The 26512-nt window shown below is 40.9% G+C and overlaps 1 protein-coding gene across 2 annotated transcripts in view; it reads right to left on the minus strand.

The window, feature by feature from the left end:
- The window catches only part of LOC114436353 (alpha-1,6-mannosylglycoprotein 6-beta-N-acetylglucosaminyltransferase B-like), an 84189-nt gene that overhangs the window by 22450 nt on the left and 35227 nt on the right, over window positions 1-26512 (minus strand). For both annotated transcript variants that reach the window (XM_028406586.1, XM_028406578.1), the window contains exons 4-8: window positions 25502-25611; window positions 22692-22768; window positions 21843-22022; window positions 20103-20267; window positions 13844-14013 (exon numbers count right to left, since the gene is read on the minus strand). In XM_028406586.1, the coding sequence (XP_028262387.1) occupies window positions 13844-14013; window positions 20103-20267; window positions 21843-22022; window positions 22692-22768; window positions 25502-25611 (702 nt within the window). The remainder of the gene's footprint in view (window positions 1-13843; window positions 14014-20102; window positions 20268-21842; window positions 22023-22691; window positions 22769-25501; window positions 25612-26512) is intronic.

Raw genomic sequence — 26512 nt, forward strand, 5'->3', positions numbered from 1 at the left:
TCAAACTTGAATTTGGTTAAGTTCATCACCGTGACATGATGACAAAATTGTGCAACACCAGCCTGATCCTCTTATGTGTGGACCCCAGAGGCAGCTGTAAGCAGGAGACAAGCCTATTTTACATGTCGAGAAGATATGATGAGAACCTCAGTTATGATGTTAGAAGTATGTGTTGTGTATCTATGTTCATGTAGTGTGTGCATACACATACACACACACACACACATTATATATAAAATATAAAAGTAAATACTGTGTGTAAATCAGCGAGGTGTTAATTCTCTGTGCAATCAAATGATACCTGGATACCCACACACACACACACACAGTAATCAAACACTCAAACATCCATGTAATCATCTGTTTCTGCCTTCCTTCGCCTCTGATTACACCCAGGGGATCAGTGCATGCAAAGTTTCTCTTAAGTGGCACACACACCTTGACATACCGTCTTTGTGAGGACATTCATTTCCAGGACAGGTCCTGAACCTAATTTTAACATACACATTTTTCTTAGCTCTAATTTAAATGTCCTCATAAAGGCAGTTGTATACACAGAACTACACATAGATACAAAACATACCATTCAATGCAATCTTCTGCACCGAAACACTTATAGACGCATATGCGGCCAGGCTAGAAGCAGCTGACAGGGCCTAAGTTATCAGCCAAGGCAGGGTGCACTAGATAAGGGAGCTGCAAGGCATCATAAACACTAACACACACACACAGAGAGAGAGAGAGAGAGAGTGTGCGTGTCTGTGGTGAGCGCGGGGGTTGGGGTTTGGGGGGGTGCGATAGAGCGCAGCAGAGGGATGTATGAATCAGAGATGAAAGAAGGAAGAGGAAAAATTCAACACTCCTGTCAGAGATAATAAAATTCTCAGATGAAGAGCTACAGTGGAGAGTGGGAGAATTAGAGACACAGAGAGAGAGAGAGAGAGAGAGAGAGAGAGAGAGAGAGAGCGAGGGAGAGAGATGGAGCAGCAAGGTGAAGGAAAAGAAGTCAGTCGAAAAAAAAAAGTGTGTCTGAACAAGAGGAGGGAAGATGAAGAAGTGGGCAGAGGAGAACGACAGAGAGGGCAAGACACAAGGTGGAAAGATTAAGAAAAAGGATTTAGAAGAATAGGGGGTCTCAGTGCCTGTAATGGGAACGTGTGTGTGTATGTTTAGAGCCTGTACAGGTGCTCTCTTCTTCCCTGTCTTCCTTCCTTTCCAACACCTTGTACAGCCATCCTTGTGAGGACATTATGTATTCTGTAGCTCCTTACATTAACCATCACTAATAAGTGCCTCTGACATCATATGATGTCAGAAGACAGTAAGTAGGACCTCTGTACCATGATAAACCATTTAGCTCGCGACAAATCGATCTTCATCCGTCAGTGACACACACAGTGTGTTTAACCAAAGTTCAACAAGCTGCTTTTACCATTCGACAACAAAAGGCGAGCCGTGTACAACAAATCGAACACTGCTACAAAACCTTTGTGTCCCATGGAGAACCAAGGTAACACGATCACTTCTAGAAACTTGCCGTGCCAAAGGACAGCTCTCCTGCAGGCTCATAATGAAAATGCCAACCTCCATGCTCAACTGGATGCTCTGAAGGAGGAGCTGTCCAACAAGAAACAACGCTTGGAGCAGGAGAGATGCCAGAACCAACGATCAGCATTAACAACAGCTGAGCTGGAAAGAAAAGTGACAGAACAGCAGAATGGGATCAGCCTGCTTCAACAGTCTCTAGACATGCAAGTCAGGGAAAACGTAAAGATCAGGAAAGAGTCTCAGGCAAAGTTTTGCAAGTCACTGCTGAGAATGATGCGCTCAAACAGACAGTGGAGGAACTTAAAGAGTCTTCGGTGATGGAGCGTCAGTAATTAGAAACTCAGGGGGAGACACAGCGTTTTGTCAAATGTCACAAGCTGTTGTCGAATTTTCCAAGAAAGCAAAAGAATTGGAAAATAGGGTGCAATAGGTCGCACTGGAAAAAGATGAATTTGTCTCTAAATTGACAGAAGAAAAGAAAGTCCTGGAGGATCAACTGAGAAGTGAGCTGGGTGCAAAAGAGGAAGCCAAAATACTCCAAGACCTGGAAGAACAGGTGAAGCTTCTCAAAGACTCTAACGGGCAGCTACACTCAAAAATGTCAGAGCAGGAAAGTCTCAACATCAAACTGAGCGATGAAAACAACAACCTCAGAGAACAGGTGAGGGAGACCACAAACAAGCTCAAAGACAAAGAAGGCCAGATCACCTGGAGCCAGGACGAAACCAAAACCAAAGACCTCGCTTTGGAAGATCAGCTGAGCCTAAAGACAACTCAGCTGCCCCTTCAGACAATGGAAGAGGAGAGAAAACTCCTGCAGCAAAAAACTCAGTGAGCCTCCCATGTCTGAGAGGGAGAGAAGAAAGGCTGAGAAAAAACTGATGAAAGAGCGACAGGAGCAGGAAAAAAGAGAAGAAGGAAGGAACAGAAAGAAAGAGAGAAAAGGGAGAAGTGAAGGAAAAACACATGCTGTCCATGTTTCTAACCACACTACACAAATAAAATAAAAAAAGCAAAATATCTGTCTCTTTATGTATTTTCTTTATGTTCAGATGCCATAAGATAAGATAAAGATTAAATGAAGTTCAAATATTACTTATCTGACTTTAAAAGTATCAGTGTCATGACCACCTATTGAAAAAGGACACCATGATAATATTTTGCACACTGTTGCATTCATCTATACAGATGAATATACAGACTCTGATATATAGGACTGAGGTGTGTGTATTTGTGTCTGTCAGTCATGCCACTGAGTGTTTTTTCTGGACATAGGGAGGTGTGCATACATCAATAAATTAACAACAGTAAAACTGGTTCTCACAAAGATAGCAGTACAAAAGTGCACTCACTTACACACACAAAATTGCATATGCACTGTTTGCTAATAAAGTCTGCTCCTGCTTTGTCTCCCAAGACATCAGGCAGCCAGCGCTTTTTCCTCCGTCAGCAACTTTTGATCTAATCCCAGTAAATCAAGAAGAATAAGAGCCGGCATTGGTTGTGACGGAGGAAGTCGAGGGAATAGGAAATGCACACACACGCACACCCACAGGTAGGCGTGTGAGACCACACTAACATGTATGAAAACACATATGGTGTGGCTATGGATGTGTAAATAGCTGCTTTGGCAGATGTACATATCATTATGCTCTCACACATGGTGCAGATCAGATAAATCCACTTTGCAACCTGCCACTGGCACTCAGGAAGGAATAAAACGGAAGCAGAGTGCCAGTCAAGTGATACAGCAGGCAGACGCCTTGTGCTCGAGTGTGAAGCGAACGCATGCACAGTGAATGAATGTGTAGGAGCAAACAGTCGTGCTCACAAATTATCTGACGTCAAGTGGATGTGTGGATTCGAGTGCCATGACACATTTTACGACACACACACACATAAGTGAAGTCATTAGTATTAGCCCGCTGACGGGGCAGAGCACCAATGGAGAACTGATTTTTATCGATGTGTGTTGTAGATCATCCACCTTCTGAAGCTGCACTCAGCTGCACGAATTGAGTTCAAGCTCACCTGAAATGAGACATTCAATGGACCATCACTGCTTGAATGACTAGAATCGTTTTCATCAGCAAGTACTATTTGTTTGTAATGAATGTTAATTAAAAAGTTCACATGAGGAGCTGATAGGACACTGTGCAGCCATGCAAAAAGTATAAAGAAATGATGAAGGGGAGGTGAAGTGACACTGGAATCACATTGTAAAACTACATTCTTTATTCTTCTTTGGAGAACGTAAAAAAAACACTACGATAAAAGTCACAAGGCGTTTGTTACCGAGTTTGTTGGTCATGCAAACAATGACATCATGACAGATAAATGGGTGACAGCCACACCCAATAATAACTCTCTTAACCTCTAACCACGAACATGTCTGTGATTAGCACCTTCCACATGTAATGTCGTTATAAAACCGCTGCTATCACCTTTGGCCATTCCCACAGAAAACAATACCGAGAGCTCTGTGCAGGCTTTAAATGGGCGTGCTGGCTCTGCACAGTCAGAGCTGTGCCTCAGTTTTCTTGTGCAACAAGATCTGCCATGCTAGTTTGTCTTTTCATGCAGCAGGCCAATCAGAACAGTGCAGGCATTGATACACACATATATATATATATATGCTTACCATCATCATGTTAGCATGGTTCCTTGTATCATTCTAACATTCTAATGTAAGCTTGTCCTTAAAAGCAGGATCACCAACTCTCATGCTCCTGTGACACTTGTTCTCAGGCTGTCTCACACTGCCCAAGTGAATCTGACACTGAAAAAAGAGAAGCCTTAAAGCTATTCCATCATAAAGACATTACAGTTACAGGCTGTACTGTAAGTGAAACAGACCTTCTCTGCACCAAAATGCCAGACTCCATCCACATATATGCACCAATATTGGTCCATAACCAATTACAGCAATGGTAATAGATACATTTTGCCTTGCTTTAGTAGGTATATGTGCACAATCTTTTCACATAATACCACTTATAAATGTCAAGCTTTTCCTCTGAGACTTTGCCCAATAGCTTCATAACCTAACAGTAAAGAGGTGGTTAAAGAATGGTGTCTCATTATTCTACAGGATCCAGATGTAGCTGCCATATTTATAATCCCTGTTAAATCTTGTTAGTTGCTTGCATTTGTAAGATTATTCCCTTCTTTTAATCATTGTTCTTAATTATCTCACACATAAAGACAGGATCGGTCAGGAACCAATCCATATTACTGAAATAAAGTGTAGATAAATCACGTTAGTTCTGAGGGACAGACATGATGTCATGCATTGATCAAGAAGGGAGAAATACAGTGTTGGTTTGTTAGTAAAGCAGGAGCTGCATTTGTCTGCACTCACACAGCCAGCGTTCACAAAAGGATCTGTCAGTGTGCTTTACATCTGACTTTCTGCCCTTGTGTTCAGTTATTTCTGAGAATTTGCAGTGAAAACCAGAGATAAGACTTTAAGGGAAAAGGCTAAAGTGAGACAGAGTGGGGAAATCAAAGACAGAAGTAAAGGTGAGGGAAGAGACAGCAATCTATTTAGATTTAGTGAAATAAACACCTTTCCTCGCTCAGCCTAATTTCAAGGTTGGCTGCCTTAAAATGGCCCAATTTTCTCCTGCAGAGGGCACAGAAATATCAGGCGTACTGACACCAGTTTGAGCCCAGCTATGAGCTATGACAGCCGTTCTCTTTTTTAAGCTATTAGGAAGAGGAGACATTGACAGCATCATTGAGCAAAACGTTTGGGGTCCTCATTTTAACTCCTCACAACTCCCAAGGACGCCTCATGAAGTAGAATATGCAGGCACCAAAAGCTAATTATGCCTGACTTTGCTCACATCAGCTGCTGCCTTTAATCCAGCAAAGGTAGAGACAACACGCGCTCTAACATAACTAACAAGCACTGTCAGGCTTGTTAAAGCAAAATGTGCATAATAAGAGGTTTCTGACCCCGTTTTTGCAATGCTGGGTGCAGACGTGATAAATTGCTTTGTCTGGTATCAATGTCATTTGAGCTATTGTTTCTTTAAAAGATAATATAATGAGTAGATAAAGAATAGAGTTCACATTGACCTAGAAAAAAAAAGACAAAACTTCTTTGCACACAATTTATCACTAATAAAAACATTTTTTGGTGAAAGCGAGGATAAAAAGCTGGAATGGGAAAACACCACATGAACGTCTCCCTGCTGCACATAATTGATGATGCAGCTATGGATATTTTCTTTTAATGCATGACTGCATTCTTTCCCAACATCAGAAGCGATGACTATATGTTTGCAGAGCAGGTGCTGCACACTCATTTATCAGTAATGATCATGCACCGTTGCTCTGAGAGGCAATTAAAAACCATTATGCAGTTTATAATCTTCCAAGCTGAGGTTCATTATTTCTGTTAAGCCAAGAATGGATTTAGTTCTCTCTGCCACACTATTTACTATCTAAGACACTGACACAGATCTTTGTCTATGTTACTCTGCCTTCTGTGCCACTGATCCACATGGTGATGGCGACATATTCACCAGATTACATTACTACATCTAACTTCCATTTTGTTTTTTTATTGTGCTTATTTCCTTTTCTACTTTCCTCAGGCAGTTTCTTGTGAGAAATAAAAATTTAAGATGAGGAAGAGACAGTCAGTAAAGGGCTGATATTGTCAGTTTTACTGGTGCTTGGTTTAACGTGTTCCAATACCTTGGAGCCTATTCAGTGCTAAAAACTCTCCTCCACTGCTTCAAATCCTGAGAGTGGAGTGAAAGGTCTGCAGCACCAGCGAGTCAGGGATGAGGAAACACACACATACACAGATGCAACACACTCACATCCCATCAGTGTACCTGTCTATCTACTGTCTTCTTTTTCTTCAATTTATTTAGCCAGAGCTAAGTGTTTTGGCCCTACAGCCAGCAGAGACCGACCTCCCGTAGCATTTCTTCTAGCCTGACAACATAGGCCATACAAAGACCAAAATGGAAACTGCATTTAGATTTCACATTGCACCGGTACACACTTAGCTAAAACTGGACACACATTGTTTCTCCACAAGAAAAAACACACCTTTTTTATTTAACATGTTGACATGTTACAGCTGTAAAAGTACAGGTATAAATAGCAGCACTGGGTACTCTGTAGGCTTCAGAGAAGAATATCAGTGATCTGTGAAAGTGTTGTAGCTAGAACAGCAGGGAGACATTAATGCAACTGAGAATTGTGGACACAAAACTCAAGTCTCTTTAACACTGGACAGGTAAAAGTGCCTGCAGTAGTTATGGGTATTTATCAGCTCAATCAAGCCACAAATATCTATTCAGCTAGCACATACACATCATTCAGCTCTGACTGAAGTCAAAAAGTCACTGACATAACATCACTAGCTTCCATGCTGCTAACCCCTACCTACACTTGATTACACTCTGTGACCTGGAAGTGATCAGAATCAGAATCAGAATCAGAATCAGAATCATGTTTATTGCCATGTAAGTGAAGGGGGTTCACATTACTAGGAATTTGCCTTAGTGATTGGTGCATACAAAGAACATATAATAATTAACATGCAATAAGTGATGCTATACATGTAGCCTTATTCACTTTAAGTCACATGATAGAGGGTTTACTTATGTGTGCCTGTGTGCAGCTTCACAAGGCTCACAAGGTTAACTGTATGAGCAGTTATGCAAGAACACTGAGCATTGTGCTAAATCAGCTGAAGCAAGATAAGCAGCAGTTTGTCCTATTTGTATGTACAAGCCCCAGTTGTGTCACGCAGACCAATTAGAGGTAATGTCATGCGGAGATGCGAGTCAAAGCAACACCGCTAACGAAAACAGGGGCCACAACTGTTTTTTTTTCTCTTCAAATTTGAGATAAAGGATATGGGAAATCATTACCAAGCTTGTTCCACTATGGTTTATGTGTGTGTGTGCCTGTAAGGGGGTTAGAAGTAAAGAGGGTAGGGGTGATGAAATGCTCTAAAAATCTAGGAAGTCGCTAACAAGCACATTGATTGGAGCTTAGCAGGGAATAGCTGTAGGGAGAAGGAGAAAGAAACAGAAAGACAAAAAGAGAGTGAGAGAGGGAGCTAAAGAAACAAAAAATGAAAAAAAGGTTAAGAAAACAAGAGAAGACAGAAGCAGAGGATCTACCAAGAGGAGGAGAGGAAAGGAACTTTGCTAGTATTTTTATTTCTGCTAACTCAGACACTTAAAGCACACAAAATGGTGCAGAGTGAGCATACCCCTCATTTATACGCTCTAGTTTACAACAAAGAGACAAGCTGACACTTCGACTCACATGCCTCAAATACACACACTAACATCTGATTAATGTTAATGTGCTACAGTTTCCCATAAAAAGGGAGCTACCTCACTTTAAGAGTTTCACGCACCTCAGCAGGTTCTCATGAATAAAGAGATCACATACTTGCTCCCTTTTTATACAAACTTTGGATATTTTTAATAAGAGACTTCTATAATAATGCTTTGAGTCAGCAGCTTTACAAGTTGTTCCCACCTAAACCTGCATAGTCGCTCACTTACACAACAAAGTCAAAAACAACAGAAAAGCACTAAAGATAAAGGTAAAGCAGGAATCTGAGGAGGGTGATAACAACAAACTTCTGAGACAGAAGCAAGAAAAGCAAGGCTGGATGTTCAAAGACGTTATGTGGGCATGTGTGTGCTCTTATCTGCTTGGGGCAGGTATAATAAGGGAGCTCCCAGCCAGATTGTGGAAGTGAAGGAGTTGAACTTAAGTCACTGTCTCCACTTTCTCTTCAGGCTTCACTTTAATGACAATGGAAGGTGAGGGAGTCAGGTTGATGGAGGGTTAAGAAAGGAGGAAAGGTGTGGAGAGACAGTGGGACAGTGAGACAGAGAGAGAGAGGGAGAGAGAGGGAGAGCGAGAGAGAGAAGAAAAGTTTATGAAAACAGAGAGACTTTGGCTTCTTCTTCAGTCAGGGAAACAGAAGCATCTCTCAACACAGTGGTGGAAGTAGTAAACACAAGTAGTAAATGGACATTTCTGAGATGGTTTCTTAGCTGAAGGGGAAAAGAACTGAACAACCTTCAAACCTCCACATCCACAACTACGAGCTACAGCCACCAAATCATTTGAAAGAACAGAGATTGTTCAACTTGTTGCAACTACAAACATCTCACCAGAGAGAATAACTAAGCTCATAAACATGTAATGTATCTTTCAAAACAGTTAATTTATGTTACCAACATAATTGGTATATTTATATTTTGTTTTTTTTTTACATGCTTTTCATGTGTGTGATGCAAATGAGACTGGCCTCTGCAGCACAATGTGTCCACCCGTTCTCTTATGGCAGCTCTGCTGTCCTCACTGGTTCATGGTTTGTGACTTCTGTGGCTCTGAGTGCAACCATTATGTGGAAAATACAGGCGGACCATTTATAGATTAACAAGCTGGCAAAAGTCATATTAGATATGTAAAATTACATAAGTAGTGTATAAATTATAGACTTATGGCACAGTGAGGACGCACACACACACACACACACACACAGAGCGGAGAAAAAACAAGTGAGAGTGAAGACCATTCCAAAGAGTTACATAACATCAGATCTTTTGGAAAATAATCTCTTGGGTTATGCAAGCCATCTCTGGACCAAAGCGCCTGTCTTATTGCAATGAGCTTATGATGCAAACTAGCATTAGCCGCTTTTTTAACAGCTTGGTCCAACTGCTGTATTAGCACAAATTCACATATTGAGTAATTCTAACCCAGTAAAACGCTCCCTTTTCTCACACAAGACAGATGGATATACACCAAAACAACAAATAGATTGTTAGAAGACACACAATAACACACACAATAACACACACAGTCTTCAAGCCTGAAAGTAATATATACTAGTGCCCTGCTTTCCTGTCACCAGAGGCTGACCCATCCACACAATATAAAAATCAAACCTTCCTGACAAGATCTGACCTTTACACACAAGACTGAGATGTATAATGTAAGAGAAGATACAAGAAGGGCATGATGTCAGCTGTAAACCTTATTCATTGTACTCGTATATAAAACAGGTGGCTGTTACTGTCTTTCTATCGCCAAACCCAACTAGACCTGGAGAGTAATCTCCATGGAAACTGGAGACACTACCTACTGTTGGGATTAAATTGTGTAACATGACACAGTCTGAGGAAAAGATGGAGAGTGCAAGCATGTAAAAGTGACTAACCATATTTTCAACATTTCCTTTTGTTCCGTTATATTGATGGTTGACAGCAGATAGTATGGAGACAGTAAGGAGACCAGGAGGTAAGAAGGAGGTTCCTGGCTGCAGTCAAACTGGATATATTGCAGGTACAGTATGTGATATGATTCTTAACCACCCATGACAGCTGAGATTGGGGAGTTTTTGCCTTCAGCTAGATTTGAAATCAGTAATTACCTCCCGTAACACAAAAATCCAAGTGGAATAAAAAATGTCAAGATACGAACCTTTTTATCCACTCCGCTGCCCACACCTGATTACATATGAGGCCTGAGGTATTGCTTAACACTATAATCATGTAAAAAAAGTTCAACCAAAACCAACTCAATTCTAACCAACAGCACTATAAAAACACAGGAAAACATAACCTTTCTGTTGTTTTACACTGGGTCAGACACTCTGGATACACATATAAACTTAAGGAAGGGTTAATATCAGACCTTTAAAGTAGGTCTGAGTCTGGACCCTCTTGGGGGGAGAAATCTTGGGTTACACCACCACAGTAAACTCCAGGTAAATCAGCAGCAATTTTCCTGTGTACTTCACTGTACAATGATTATGTTTTCCTGTGGGTGCTGCAGGCAGTACACATCAAGAGACCATTCTTTCTTATCCTGTGCCAGATTCTTTTCATCGCACAGTGTTACTGAACTATTTATGTGTCGCTTAAAAGCAGTGACAGGATGCATCACTATGGTTCTGACCATCCAACATTTTCAATGACTGCAGCAGCTCTGAGTGATCTGGACCCTCCACAGGCTGTAATGAGCAGGCAGAGCCACGTCTTCTCTCCTTCTCACACTAATATATCTTAAACAGCTTGGCAATCTAACAGACGCCAATTCAGCTTCATTTCCATCATGCTACCCAGTGGGCCCACGTTGTGAGGAATGCAAGCTCAGCAGATTTGGCGAGATGCAAAAACCTGAATTGAATTAACTCAGACTTGCATGCTGCTGTGTAATTGGTGGTAAATGGTAAAAATTCAGTGCATAAAGGAAGGATAGTCCAGCTCTCAACACAGAGGGAATATCATTTACCAGTGGGCCTTCAAAAAATACATATGCATATTTGAATACCAAGAGTCCCTGTGCCCTGACTCCACAGATGCGCACTCAGCACTTTGCCGTTCTCCCTTTTTTTTTCCTTTTTCTCCCCCTCAGGCTTTTCCATGAACATCAGTGCATCCATCAGCACAGTGACAGCCGTGAGACGGAGATATGGCTCAGGAAGGAATTAAGTAAATGATCCCTGTATTGTTATTACCTCAAAAAATAAAAAGAGCTGAAGAGCTTAATTATCATATTTACAGCAAGTTTAATTTACCCCATTGTTAAATAAAGAATTGTCATTTTGGTCAATAGCCATGGCGTCTTAGCATCTCTAGTGAATGATGTCCTACCACCTCACTGCAGTGCTCACCGGAAATTACAAACCAGGGTGTGTGTTACATACAGTAACACAACCCTCGACCTAATCATCCCCACAGTGGCCAATTATGGCTTCCCTCTGCTTCCTCACAACCCAATCACAACTCTCAGATGTAGCCATTTGAGAGTTGCTGTAGAGAGCTGTGAACACACACTACGTGCACGCACACACACACAGTGCAGAGGAGGAAACGTGACGATGGATAGACCCAAAGGCACTATTTGTTCAGCTTTGTTTTACCGTTGGTCAGTGTTGCTCAAAGGAAAGTGAAACAGTTTCCAAATATGTGTTTGGACTGAACTTCGACTAAGCAGCCATGTTGGGGCAATCGTTGTCTTTCTGCCAGATATTTCAGATTTGTCTCTGTTGGGCTGCCTATGCAGACAGTCAGATCTTTTTTTGGTATTTATATCGCAGTCTCTGTTTTGTTTGCTTATCTGACTGGTTTTGTCCACCTATTTGTTGAGTTTAATCTAACGTATTTTGTATGAAACACTATGAACTGTGACACATACACAGTGTTGTGAAGGGTGTAAGATAATCAAATCCAAAAGCCTGTCTGTTTACCAACAAATGGTGATAATTGCATTTGCATAACATGGTGTGAACGAACACAAACCCAGCATCTGAGAGTACAATATGAAAACAACTCAAGAGATTAATGGGTTCATTCTTTTGTCCTTTTCACTGTGTATGGTTGTGTGTTGCTCAGTCATCAGGCAGGTAATAATGGGGTTTATATGGATTTTATTATATTAGATTATATTATTTTATTATTATATCAAAACAGCACAGAATATTGCATTATGGTTTGGTATGACAGTAATACCTGTATCCAGTGTACCCTCTTTATAGTGACATTTGTTGTTTTTTTGTTTGTTTGCACTGTTTACATACCATCTTGCACTACTTTGCACACTGGTACCACCTCACTGACCCATGTGGTACCTGTTACACTTGTTCATATCAGGGTCTATGTTGTGCTATTACAGCCGTTACTCATGTTCTGTTCTGTTCACTGTATGTCTGTAATGTCATGTCAATTTATTGCCTTATTTTTAGATTACATTGTTCACTTTGTTTTACTTTTACCTTATTTTATCCTATTTATCTTATTTTATTTTTTTAACCATGCATGCGTCTTATGTCTTATTTTATGTTAACTGTTATACGTTCTATGTACGCACTAATCTCTAAGACCAATTCCTAGTAATCTGTAACTTCTTCACTTACATGGCAATAAACACGATTCTGATTCAGATTTGTTTTTACATACACATACAGTTCAGCAATAGCCATATAGTTTATAGCCCAATTGTTATGTCCCACTGAAGGTAGAGACAAAGTATGTGAAAAAAAGAACTGACAACAAAAAGTGATTGGACACACTACCCTAAAACTTTTCTGTGACAAACTGTGTGCAAAGATGTACAACAAGAAGAAGCAAAGGTGACGACAAAATGTTGTGTGGATAAAATAATTGTTCATGCTTAGGTTACACTGTGCAGTCAACTAAAACATCACCAGGATGTAAAGAGGGACCACTTGTAAAATGTGGTTCCCAAGACAATGCAGTGACAAGCAGACTCTAAAAACAATCCTGCCATCCATTTCAAGACTGACAAGGGAACTCAGCCCTATGGATGTCCCTGTCATCTCTGAACTCATTTTTAAAGTGTAACATTCCTCTAGATTTTTCCCACTCTCTCCTGGTCCCTGCAGATGTGCTATATGTCTACAAAATGACTGCCAAAGGCTGAGCGTCAATACAATACTTCTTCTATGATTTGTGAGAGTTGTCGCGGGTGGCGCAAAGTCTAAAATACAGAGAACAGCGGGGTCTCTGAAGGCATCATTATATTGATCTATACTCCCCCCCTGTGTCATCGCAGTGATCAACGATGGCAGGAAGACAAAGACTACTGGCCCAATCAAGGCTGAACAAAGACGTCACCTGGTGTGATTTAGTTGTCTTCTCACAATGCGCCTATTCATAATTCTACAACATTAGCCATCCATCTTCATGTAAGATGACAACCTCTGTGATTTATTCGGTCTCGACCATTGCGTAGACTGGGCAGAACAAGCCTGAGGGATCTTTCCTAACACATCAGATTTACATCCATCCACCTGTCTGTGTGTGTGAGTGAGTGTGTGTGTGTGTGTGTGTTGGCTCTACTGCTGTATCCGTCAGCAGAAACACGCAAGCGTGCTGACATTGAATTAAAAAAAAGACATACCAATGCATACCAACTGACAGGAAGCTCTATTTGAGATCAATATAGTGACAAATAAATCAACACCTTAGTGCCTCCATGCCTTATCTTTGGATTAAAAAGGAAACAGGAATAATTAGAGAGCAAAGCTCTTCTACATTCTGTGAAAAGGTCATGGATTTGTCGACAAAGCTGTCACTAGGGGTCCATTTGTGTATTCATGTAAATTACAGTTGTGACAGAGTGACATTAGTGAAGGCTTTGGTCAAAGTGGTCCAAGTGTTTGGTTAATGTTGTGCTGCTGCAGAGCATTAATCGCCTCTTATTTTCTCTGAGAAGAAGCAAACATTACATCACGTGATTTATCACCAGCACGTTAAACATAACTCACCCCTGAAGCTCCTTAACAGACATGGAGATCTTGAGATTGTGTCCCAGAACATGCAGGGCAGTCAGGATGTCAGCCCACTGGACCATCTCTCCCAGAGGGCCTCCTTTCAGCACCTTGGGGCTGAATACATCTCCAGACTCCTCCGTTAGGAAGCCTACATGGACCAGGATCTGAAGACAGAGACACATAGTTATGACCTAGACAATCCAACATGTCTCATGTTTTCATGTCTCTGCTGACATGTAAATCACATTAAAAGATAATATTAGTTCTGATTTAAACACATATTTTTAGATTTAAAATTCAGAGGTACATGTCTAAAAACAAGCTCCAGATATTCTTGCATGCGCTATAACACAGAGTACTGTTCTGTAAAGGTTTCAGGCATTTAAAGAGAGGACGCAAGAAAATACTTGGAGATAAACAACATTTGGTGCATTCACCCATTGACTTAAAAATGGCACCAATTCTCCATGGTACTGTTCTTTATAACACTTGGCAGTTGGGTGTTTTAAACATTTGGGGAACTTTCTGCAGCTTTTCTGTGGATTTAGGCTGTCACTCAAATTCTTCTCTGCCTTTATGTAAACCCACTCTATAATTCTGAGACCAGCCCTCTGTGGGGGCCAGACCATCTGCTGCATGACTTCTTATTCTGCTTCTTGTTGAAAATGTTGTCTATGACCCCTTCATGACAGTTAAGAATATAAACACCTAAAATATCTTTAACAAACTTAACAAAATGTTTCCAGTAAAGTATAATGTTACTTTACAAAGCACAGTAATTTACTCTGATGTAAAGTTCATTATTCATTTCATTATTTTATAGTATAGGGGATACTAAAAAAAAAAAGTAATGCTCTGACAGTTAAGCTTTGCTTTGCAAACTGTTTTAATGACTTTGAGGATTATAACCATTAGAATTTCAGGCTCTTCAAAAAGGAAATTATGGCAACTGAAAGGTAATTCCCTAAAATCCCCAACGAATTATCCTCCCATGCTCCAATAGCACACTCATGCAAAAATCCTGCATTATGGATTATAATGCACAACTCATTTCATATGCACCATGAGATTACCAAATGCCTATAAGGTCTCTGATATAAGAATTCTTCTTTGTTTTAAAACAAAATGTGAAGGGTTAATCATAGTTTATATGTAGTACTGTTACACAACTTTGTATACTAGCTACAGGCTTGTCATACAAGTCCACCTAGCTTCTGCATAATTAGTGCATCCCACCGAGAAATGAGCAACATGTTACTTTTCACAGCGGATTAGCCACAGCCATGTCCAAACGCTGCTCTGTTGAGTAATCCTGATTAACTAACGCAGCATGAACACCTCCAGCTGCTTTCGCTGGCAAATGAAGCCCGCAACTTTGACCATGCAACATACATAATGAGCTTAAGGCCAACTGTGAGGAGAGTGCCAAAAAGTTTTCATGGTGATTGCTTACTGTCTCTGCCTCTCATTACAGGCCTCCATTTGTATGTGAGAGCATGAGCGCATGCTGTGTCTGTACCTTTACAATTCCTAACTGTAGCGGTAATGATTAAAAGCTTCAGAGAGCCTTTCAGAAGTGCAGTGCGCACTCTTATTTCACTCCTCTTAACATTGTCACTATGCTCTAATGTTGAAGGTTCAGAAGCGAACACAGACACCTGCACACAACAAACATTCACACATAAGACACCTTTTGTATAAAGTATAAAACCCTTCTTGTCTCTGGATGAATGGCCACTGGATTAATAGGTTCTTTGCCTTGTGGTCCATCTCTTAAGGGATACCTCTCATCTATTAAGCTGCTAAATGAATCAATAAAAAAAAAATCCTATAATGTTAATAGTCAACTTAATTGTCTATACAAAAATGATGCAACTTGACTGGTTAGTGGAGGCAGACAACCACAAGAGAGTAATCCCTAGTATTACAGCTGTGGTGTCCATCCAGTACAGTCTTTCCACCGATGTCCTCACATGACGTACATAATGTGTAAAAGACCGGAAGACGGTGTGTACGCAGCCGAGTCAAGCTCCAGTGAGACTCCAGCTGGCGTGAAAAATCCCCTGATTTAATAAACCTGCTCTATTAACTTTTGCTTCATAAAAAAAAAAAGATAAGTGAAATTTAATTACAGTTTGGGTGGCAGATGGCAAAAGTGAGGATACATGGCGCCAACACTATTCCACCCTCTTGGTGGTGCAGGTGGTGTTGGTTATAGGGTATATCAGACAACACTGGCGACTACACAAAAATGGAAACAGAAGGAGTTGAGTTTCACATATTGGCAGCACGGTGAAACTGCTAAATAAAAATGAGTAATCTCACACTGTGGCAACAAAATTGAATAACTGTGGATTGGATCCTATAAAACTGGCATCCACACACAAATGCAAAGTTAATAAGGGAGAAACTGAGGGTGCTTTGTAAAACCTGGCAGCCTGCTGGCGCTCGTGATCTATACTGCTGAAGGGAGACTTCCCTTTTGTTCTAATAGGCTGTATTTACTTCCATTTAGTAAAGTTAATTTCAGTGTTTGGGGTCAACATTACCATGCAGCTCAATGAAAACCATCCAGAGAAGTAAACTTTATATCACAGAGATTGATTCGATAGATAGAACAAAGGAGAGACACACCAGCACACACCACCAGGAAGGCAATCTAGCATATTTACTTATGCTCTCACTGGATGATGAAGATGAATAGTTAGAAAAAGGCACACAATGGGAAGTGAACCTGCAGTTCTTCATAAACTCCTGTGTCACAGCCAGCTGCCTCCCTCAGGAATCAGAGCACACAGACGATAAAGTGCAGCTCTTTAAACAGTGGACTTAAGGTACTCCCAGATGGTGTGTGTGTGAGTGTGTCTGAGTGCAATGAAACATTCTGAATTTTGTTTGTTTTGTTTTGTTTGCGTGCCTTTGTTTCATGCCGAGATACATCAATAAACTCTAGTCGGAATCCTGAGTGTGTGTTAAGCGTAAATGCATGCTCACTCACTGTGAGCTGGGGGATTCTCATCAAGATCTAAAGCTGCGCTCTACAGTTAACATCTCATGGGATTTGAACACAAAGACCCACCAAACCCACTGAGACAGAATAACTTGCTCACCTTTACAACACACTGTGAGCTTCATTCGTCACACATATTGTCCTTTTACACCATGAATCAAACTGTTTCCCGCAACATATTCCCTGTTCTGAATGCTCAAATGTGACTGTATGACTGGGATAAAAATCTATTTGTGCACGGAATGTTTTATGTAATATGACTGTGTGTCTAAGCAAAATCCTTGGAATGTCTTTGGTGAATATAAGAGCAGGAGAACAGAAGTGGCTCTCAAGTATGTGGTAGCACTCCAGTGCTCTGCTCTGCTCCACTCATCACTAACGGGCTAACGACAGAGGAATGCTAATGCTTGTCTCAGCATCTGTTAATGCAGGACTTCATATCAACGTCTGAGTGTGTGTGTGTGTGTGTGAGAGACCCTGTTCTCTCATGCATAGTGGCCCTTGAGAAGGTCGCAGCTGTCCGTTGGAAGGCCATGGGTGGCAACACAAGCTGGCACTGACAGCCGTCGCAACTCTACCCTTAATATCACCTTCTCCTTCAAATTTTTTTTTCATGCCACTTATTCCTCTTTGCTGCTGCTCACATCTTTCCTACTTATTGTGTAGAAAAATCCGGCCCACAGCACTGTTCTATCTGGCCGGCACACCGATGTCCAAACCATAGATAATCTTTTTTGTAAATGTAAAGATTTGCTGAATAGGATTGCAGTTTATTTTGTATGAAAAAATTAACCTCAAAGTTTAGAGGTAGGCGCTCATACTCTGGCTGTTGTTGGTGGGAGAGTGCAGCTCTGAGCTTTTTTGTTGTGCGGGTGTGGACAAAAAAGTGTTACAAACCGAAAATGTAAAGTGGATGGTGACCACAGTTTCAAATATGGACACAATAGTTCTATTTTAAGAGGTTCAGTGGAAACGAACCTGCCTCATGTCAAAGAAAAAGTGGCTGTCCTAAAGGAAAATAATCTTAAGCGAGAGACGAGAGAAAAAAACGATGCACAGCTACAAAGGACGCTAACATTTTTTTTTTCTTAACCCCTTACTCCTCACTTGACTTTCCATATCCCTTTAGTCTCCTACACTGTTTGCACTTAATCAGTCAAAGGTCAAGCAATTCTCAAGAGGACATATACGGGGAGAAGGCCAATTAACTTGGCACATGCTGACTCACAACATTCAATGCATGCAAACCAAGAAGCACAGATGCATCAATGCAAAAACAAACAACAGAAAGATAGTGAAAGCACTGTGGCAGATTAATAGGAGGAGGTCAGGGTCATGGAATCAGCAATATTATCTTTAAAAAGCTTTCCATTAGAACACAGCTTCTGCTAAACGTGTCTCCAAAGAAGAACAGCACTGTGTTGCTTAAAAAGGTTTTGCTTCTTTATGACGGTAGAACTGTTTGAACCTGCCATTTGATTAAGTTTCAAAACTATATTATTATTGCAGTAAAGGGTTGACCGTTCTTTTTGAACCTCACAAACACTAAGAAATTTGGCAGGTTAGTCACACAAATGAAAACAAAAGAAACGTTCTTTATCTGTCCTGCTTCCACAGTGTCTCTACTAATTCATTCCTCTTCTGAGTAAACATTCACTCTGCTTACAATCAAAAGAGACAGCCAAACAAAGAAAGACTGAATCAACAAAACCCCATTGGAACTGCAGAGACTGCACACGCATGCATAATGTTAAAGTTGCCATTGGAGGCAGGGATTGTGTTAAATGCAAGTGCAGGGCTTCAGAGAATGTGTTTTTATTAAGGTCACATTTAATTCAAATCAAAGAGTGCTCTTCTTCTCAAAGTGAATGAACTTTTTTCTTAAGTTTAAATGAGAGCCAGAGAGTTAACAGTCAAAAATATTCCAGATGTCTGCTACAGAGAGAGAGAGAGAGGTTCCATTTTTAAAATAAAATGTATGAGCTTCAGCTGTTGGCTTTCATCGACATGATATCCAATTAACAGTCAAGCATAAACACAAACCCACACAGACTGACAGAGACAACATAAACATATTTTTCCCCCCTTACTTCCGTTAGTAATTATTGTGATAAACAGCTTTAGACAGCCAGGGCTAACTCTAACAAACACCAGGACATCTGCTGTTGAGATAGCAGCAGCAGCACTTTGTAAAGGCATATAGGCGGTTCAAGCAGCCAAGAAGCCATGATAGAGGATAACAAATCCCCTCAGTGCAGTGCAAGAAAGAAGAACATCAATCACGGTGACAGAGGACTATTTCCACTCTTGTTAACTTATTTTAGAAAAAGATGGGGCCAGAGAGAAATATTTTGGATAGAAGAGGCAGAATGTGAGCTCAAACTGCATTTATCAGTGCTTTCTTAATTAAAAGGGGTGAAAAATGCAAAAAGGATCATCACACCTAAAACACTGGGATTTTGCTCATATCCAAATTTAAATGATGCATATTATTCAGATTTTTAAGCAAAATACTCTAAAACCACAGGCACCTGGGTTTTCTCAGCAGTACCACCCCTCCCTTCATCAATCCTTTACTAATCCATATTCTACCGTACCATCCATCCCCCGCTCGTCTTTCCTTTCCCATCCTATTCTTCTCCCTCTAGCACTGACACATGCTTGGCATGTCGTCATAATCCCACTCATTCATCTTAATCAGCCCTCACCTCCTTACTCGCTCTCGCTTCCTCTCTCTCATGTATCCTTGCATCTCTTTCCCGCTCTCTTTCACACTTACTCCTTTAGAATGGCTCCCAGCGGGAAATAAATGAGCCTGTTTTACAGTTGTTTTACAGTTTGCTATGACAGTAAAGATCTATGGCTATGAAACGTATTCTGAACAGATACATCAAGACAGTTGCCAACCAATTACAGGAAAGAAACACAGACTGCAGTGATGGACGGCAGCCTATAATTATCTCCTCTATCATTTCTCTTCTACCAGCTATTATCATTCTAACAGGGACGCTTCAAGAAGCATTTGAAAAAGCTGTTTTACTTGAGAGGAAAATCACTTTTTGAAGCTTTTCTAAATCATGCTGAGTATTGCACATCACTCATATGCTCTCAAGATGGTGGCTCTTGTACTCTCACCAAGAGTCACCAAGAGTTTCCTGCCTCCCACTTCTTCAAAAAGCTTCACTCCCTCTATTACATCCTCTCGCAAACCTTCATCTTCATCTAATCTCTTGTCTCTATCACCTTTTTCTGGTCCCTCCAGCGTTGTTCCAATTTGGCATCCAGGCGGTTGGCGGCTGTTGCCCACTGCTGTGTGAGACGGCGGATTCTGCGCTTCATGAAGCTGAGGGACTCTTTTCCTGTCCCGACCTGGTCCAGCAGTACAGAGAGGTCTGTGCGGAAGGCAGCCTGAAAAGGTGGAGGACACATGTGAGAAGGCAGATATGATAAAGCAATACAGCTATTGAAAAATATAGCTACATTCAAGTGTGAAGAATAAACCACTTATCGTTGGCATTAGCATCAGAGAATCAATTTAGTTTAACACAATTTCAGCAACATATGTTAGAGAATAGCTTGTAGCTTTACTTTAATCTGTCAATCATAAATATAAAGAGAAGCTGCAGCAAAATACAGTGCATGGTTCAGACTAATGCTAGAAACAATGAAAGATTTTTCTCTCTAGAAACATTCCTGGCTCGGCCCTGTTTATGTAAAAAAAAACAAAGGCAGACTGTAATCTCCCTGGCTCGCTGGGCAAGATGAACATATCAGTCTTCATCGATACTGACACTCTGCTTCAGCTGAACATTTTACTCCTACCAAAGTAATTAAAGGAAATCCAACCTGAGAAAACACACACACATTTTTAAGTACTTACAACATCCTAAACCAATGGTGAAATCCTGTCCAGGCCCATTCCTAATCTCATATTTTGAGCATCTACATCACCTTCATTTGGCTGCAGAGGTTTGCCCTGGAGAGCACCTTGAGCTGCGCTTTGAGGAAACCAGCTAATGTTTAAAAAACACAGGCTGATTCATCAGCCTACGATCAAAAACTGTCAATACTGTAAACGGAGCAGGTGAGAAAGGGATAATGAGGGGTACGATTCAACTTGTTTTAATTAATCAGTCCCAATCAGTCAGATGAAGGTCAACTATTATGTAGTATTATGGGCAGAGTGTTTCTTTCTCAAAGGCATCTTCTGAGAAAAAAAAGAATCTTATTCTCCCCTTTTTTAATTGGTACTCTGGACATGAAATTGACAACTGGGCAACCTCAATTACCACCACTCACTTTTTAATTTTCTGTCAGATAAAAGGCTGCCTGCAACTACAACACAAAGGCAACAATATGTAACCCATGAAAGGATGGAAGAAAATGTTTTGATTGGATATTTGTTTTTAAAAGGACTGTAATAACAAACAGTTCTGTCAGTTCCATGAGCAAATAAAAAACTTATCTAAAGCCTTCCTGACTATTTCTTTTATTTATATAAAACATTGAATATAAAATAAGCAGTGAACCTTTGAGGAAACCACCTGCCTATCTAGCCAGTATATGTATAATACAAGATGTATGTTAGCAATCAGTCTTTTCTATGCATTCACCTAAACCGTTTGGCCTTCATTTCCACCCTCACGATCCTTTTTTTAATTTCTAAAGGAGCTGCTGCCCTAAAATGACATTTTTTTCCACTGCAGCATCTCTAGCTTGTCGGAACACTGAAAAATGCTCATAAAATCATCACAGCACTGTAATAGGCACGGCTAACTAAAGTTAATGTTATGTATGTAAACAGTCACAGTGCTCGTAAGCAGCTTTGTTAGCAGCTGTGCTGAGGTGATGAGCCATATACAACACTTATGGGAGTATAGAGCATCCATCAGCTGTCAGGCTTCACCCACTGTAGATGTGCTTCTGAATGGATCTGTGACTGGGTGTATTTTTGCAATATGTGTTTGTTAACACTGCCCTTACATGTCTCCTGGTGGGTTTCGGCTGATAAGTGTGCTGAGTAGGGGGACTGCTGTGGTTCCTCCAGGCCAGAGGGGGGCAGAACCACTCCACCTCGCTCAGGTAGATGAGGAAGGAGCAGTCCGAACCGTCGACTCCATAGAAGGCATAGCAAGGGTCTGACGTCCACCGTGCACGCATCCACTAGAGGACATACAGAGAGCAGAGGCGCAGGTCACACTGGTGCACATACAAATTTATACCAACAACATTTTAGGAAAGAGGATATCAGTGGAAAAAAGTTTCCTGAAGATTTTTTGCTATCAGGATGTGAAACCATTGTGGTGACTGATATGTTAGCAGCATACAAGACACAATAACACAGTCCTCTGCATCATCATGTGTGAGGTGGTAGTCTGAGGGAACTTTGGAGCTGCAGCGCTGACTCCTCTTTACAGCTTACCACACTGAGTTTTCTTGATCAGTGTAGTATACGTTTTCCAAGTATTCCAACAGCAGGATCCTCGTTGGATGAGGCGGTCTAAGTGGTCTTCTGTGCGATGACAGTGACACGCGTTTCATGCCCGGAGTCAATTTCCAGGCTCTCTGCCATTAGATGATTTAGCAGCCAACTTTTTCACGCTGCTGAAAGAAGGAGCATCCTCAGAGTTGCCACCATGTCCTCCTGAATCTCCCCGAGAGATAAATCCTTGAGACTGAGGTAGTGGATAATTTGAACTCTCTGCATAATCACCCAAAGAGCTTGCCCTTGTAGACAATAATGCAGTGAATTAAGCAGAATTATTAAATACATTTATTATAGCATACCTTAAACCGGTTGACACCAGTATAGTCAATAATAAAAATACTCACATCTACTTTTCCAGGACACTCTGGAAAGCGGGGGTCTCGTGGTACTTCACACTGACTTGACGTTCCATCTCTCACAGCTGAAAACACACCATAAGTAAAATGTTACCATCAACAATAAACACGTTTATCATGTGTTTGTAATATCACTTCCATTGAAATAGGCGTTAATAAGTGTTAAGTTACTTTACTGTATTTCCGAATTCTCATGCGTGCCTTCGCACTCACTGCAGCATCACTTATCTGTGGACTCACTGGCTTAGCTGTCTTAAATCAGTTGGCTCTAATGTGAATATTTATTCTCCAGTGCAGATAAGACTTCCAGCAAAAATCAGCCAGTGTAACAATATCTATCAGCTCATTTAGCAGCCTATGGTGCTTAAAGCCTGTTTAAAATCAGCCTTTATTTATTTTTTTTTTTTTTAATCAAAATGACTGAGCTGATTTGACCCACAGGCTCCCCCCTCAGAACTGAGGTTACAGTATCACTCACATTAACAGCCTTTGTTAACTCGCCTGTGGACATTTTATAGCGATATTGACTTTACAGCGTATGTCACACATGTGCTGTGCAGTGTGTATAAAATAAATCCCATTGGTTCCCCTCCTTTGCAGCAATATCTGCTGTACTGCAGTGCACACTATTCACTGGACCCGACACCGCGGCACGGCCTGTCTCCCACCGCTGCCAACCAGCCTAAGGTTATGCTAGCAAGTACGTCTGCTCACTTAGGCTGCTCTCACTGCATTAATTGCTCCACTGACTTAGTTAACTGCCCCTCTGCTGCGGATGTGAGGAGACGAGAGTGATGGGAAGAGAGGACTGGAATCGTATTGTCTGAGCAGAATAAATACAGCTTTTTTTCAGATTTTTGTTGTCCCTCACTGTCTTTTAAATCCCCAGTTTCTCTCATTCTTTCCCCTCTCTGGAGCAACAAATTTGCCTTTTCTAAGATTGAGTCTGTTTCCATTTGCCTAATGAAAAAGAGACATTTCTCCACATAAGTCTTCCCCGGGGCTTCTCTCCATGGACTAGAAACACACATACACACAGACACCGCCTACAAATATGATCACAGCGAGCACGATAGCAACAATTGAAAATGCGGTCAACTAACTAGATAAAAACTTGACTCCTGTCACTGCAAGACAGAACATAAAAGTCTTGTCAAGTGCTTGAAGGGAAGGAAATTCTAATCACGTCTTCTTGGTCTCTTTCTCCAGTCATTTCCTCCCGCACATGCCTGACCACGAGATAAATAAACCGCCACTGAGCCGTATGATAATAAAGTCTGCCGGCAGTGTTTCAATTCATCTGTGATTAGAGAAAGCAGCAGTGTTCTTATTTTGGCGCGTGCCATTGTCCCTGCAGAGGCAGCAGGGAGAAACAAAAGGAGATGTAATGCTCATTTTATCCTCATGTAAAGAGTTGGGCAATTACCCTCAAGAGGAAAAGTGAGAGAGGACAAAAAGGAGGAAATAATGTTGGGTATTATTTAGGTTTTGATTAAAAACGTGCAGCAGTAGGACAACACAAAAACCACCGGGTTGGATAAGAGCAGAAAAGAGATGAGATATACAGAGATGACTACAGTGTTTAGCCTCTACACCACATTAAGATTGGATTACTCACATTTATCTCTTTCTATTCTCTACTTTACTAAAAATAAAATCAATATGCTGTGTGTAAATGTAACATTTTCAAGGTTTGACCGAACTGAAAAAAACAATTAAAATAAGTTTAAAAGAGTTAAACTGAAAACAAGCAAACAAATTAACTATGCTGTTGAGCATAAGAGAGTTCACCCTCATGTGTGCAAATCCCTTCAGCTGCATCTCTATGTGTTCACGGGTGCGGTACCCATTGCCACAGTAGCTGCAGTTTTTAACTGCGTAACCCCAACCATGAGTGAAAAGTTTTGCAGCTGTATTGGGCTGTTTATTATTATTGGGCTGCTATGTTCTGTTATGGCCATCAAGCATAAATGTAACTATGTGTCATGTGTAGGGACAAAATATGGTGATTAGGGTGGGAAAATCGACCTGTGACAGCGCCAGCGCCTGGGTCTCTCTCCCTCTCTCTCTCTCTCTCTCTCTCTCTCTCTCTCCCTGACTGTGCATTTGTGATCTGTTGTATTCTCTTCTGCTCTGCAGCTCCACAGATCCACTCCAACACAAGCAGACAGCTGTGTGTGAGTCCAGCTGTGCTTCAAGTTGAACATCTCTGAAGAATTACTCGCATGTTCTTTTTTTCTTTTCTGTTGAAGGGATTACACTAAAAATAGATTATTATAACGGAGTACTGGTTATTGATTATACTGCCAATGGTGCTGGGTGTCTGCCAGTGTCTGCTCTGTCTGATTCTTTTTACTGTGTACGTTTTTCTTGTGCATGCTTGATTTTCTGCATAACTCACTTCACTTTGGGATAAAAAGTAAAAGATGAATAGGTCAGATGTTGTGTGTTGCCTGTGGCTACATTTATGCAACTTAATGCTTTATATTAATTCCTTAGGCTCTTTATAATTAACACACTTAACAGCAATGGTAAATTACACACTCAAAATTATTTTTAACTTTTTAAATTGGATTAAGACATGGTTTAATGTCATAAACAACAAGAAAATAAGTGCTTTGAAATGTCACTGTCAGGAAACACGGTTCTAAAAACGTTCCCTACTACAGGAAGAGTGGTTGGTTACAGTTTTTGTTTTTATCTAATCTATAGACTGAATAAACCTAAAGTAATCTTAAGTTATACATATCATAATAACAATATGTTGGAGACACACCACACAGAAAACAATACTGTACCTCTGCCTTGCATCACGCTGTTTTGCAGAATCTGCTCCACCCTGATGGCCATGTTGGAGACATTCTGGGCTATAGCTTGGATCTTCTCCACCAGGCCGGCTGGTTGAAATCTGCACACATAAAAATGCAGAATGAAGAAAAGCAAACAATGACAGGTGCACAATAAACTTGATTTAAAACAAAAGGTGTCATGAATATAACTCATGCACCTCTGCACTGATGTATCTCTATCACGCTCTGATAAAAAAAAAAACTCTTCCCTATTTTAAATTCCTATTTCTTCCCTTCATTCAAGAGCTATTATCCCTCCTCTTCAGTTATTCCCCACCTTCACTTGTGTGCCCCTCTTACTCTGCTTCACCGTGCTCTCGTTTTACATCTCAACAGATGCAGAAGTGTTAGTAGGAGATGCAAATTGGTAGACACTTGGTTGGAGCGTGAAATAGAAAAAGACCTGCTCTGTTAATACCACTTCCTCTCTAGGGTGAGAGACTTCCCATTCACATAATAAGATGTGTGGAAAATAAGTGTGCATCTGTGTGTGTTTGTTTGTGTGTTTATTGTAGTGCTGGGTATTTCTAAAGCACCAGGCTGCATGTCTACACAGCACACCATGCAACGCAAGGCTAGACCCGCACACACACACAGACACACACACACTGCTGTGCCCATTATGTCCACTTAAATGACTCAATTTCAGTGTGCATTGTGTGTGTGTGAGTGCGTGCCTTCCTGTCTCACTGTATTGTCAAATCAGCAGATGGTTAACCCTCATTCTAGCCAAAGTCTTAAATGCAGCATAGTACATAGTACATCATCACAAATGATAATCCGAATGATTGATTATGCATGTGCAAGTGCGCATGCATGTGTGTGTGTTTGTGCGTGCGTGCGTTTGTGTATGCATGCAAAACTCAAGGCTGCTTAACTAACTACATGTCAACAGCAGCTGCATGAAGATGCAAAAAAAAAAACATGGGACCAAGGGAATATATGAAAAAAAGCTTTTGT

Source organism: Parambassis ranga, chromosome 1 (assembly GCF_900634625.1).
Source record: "Parambassis ranga chromosome 1, fParRan2.1, whole genome shotgun sequence".
Lineage (NCBI taxonomy): Eukaryota > Metazoa > Chordata > Actinopteri > Ambassidae > Parambassis > Parambassis ranga.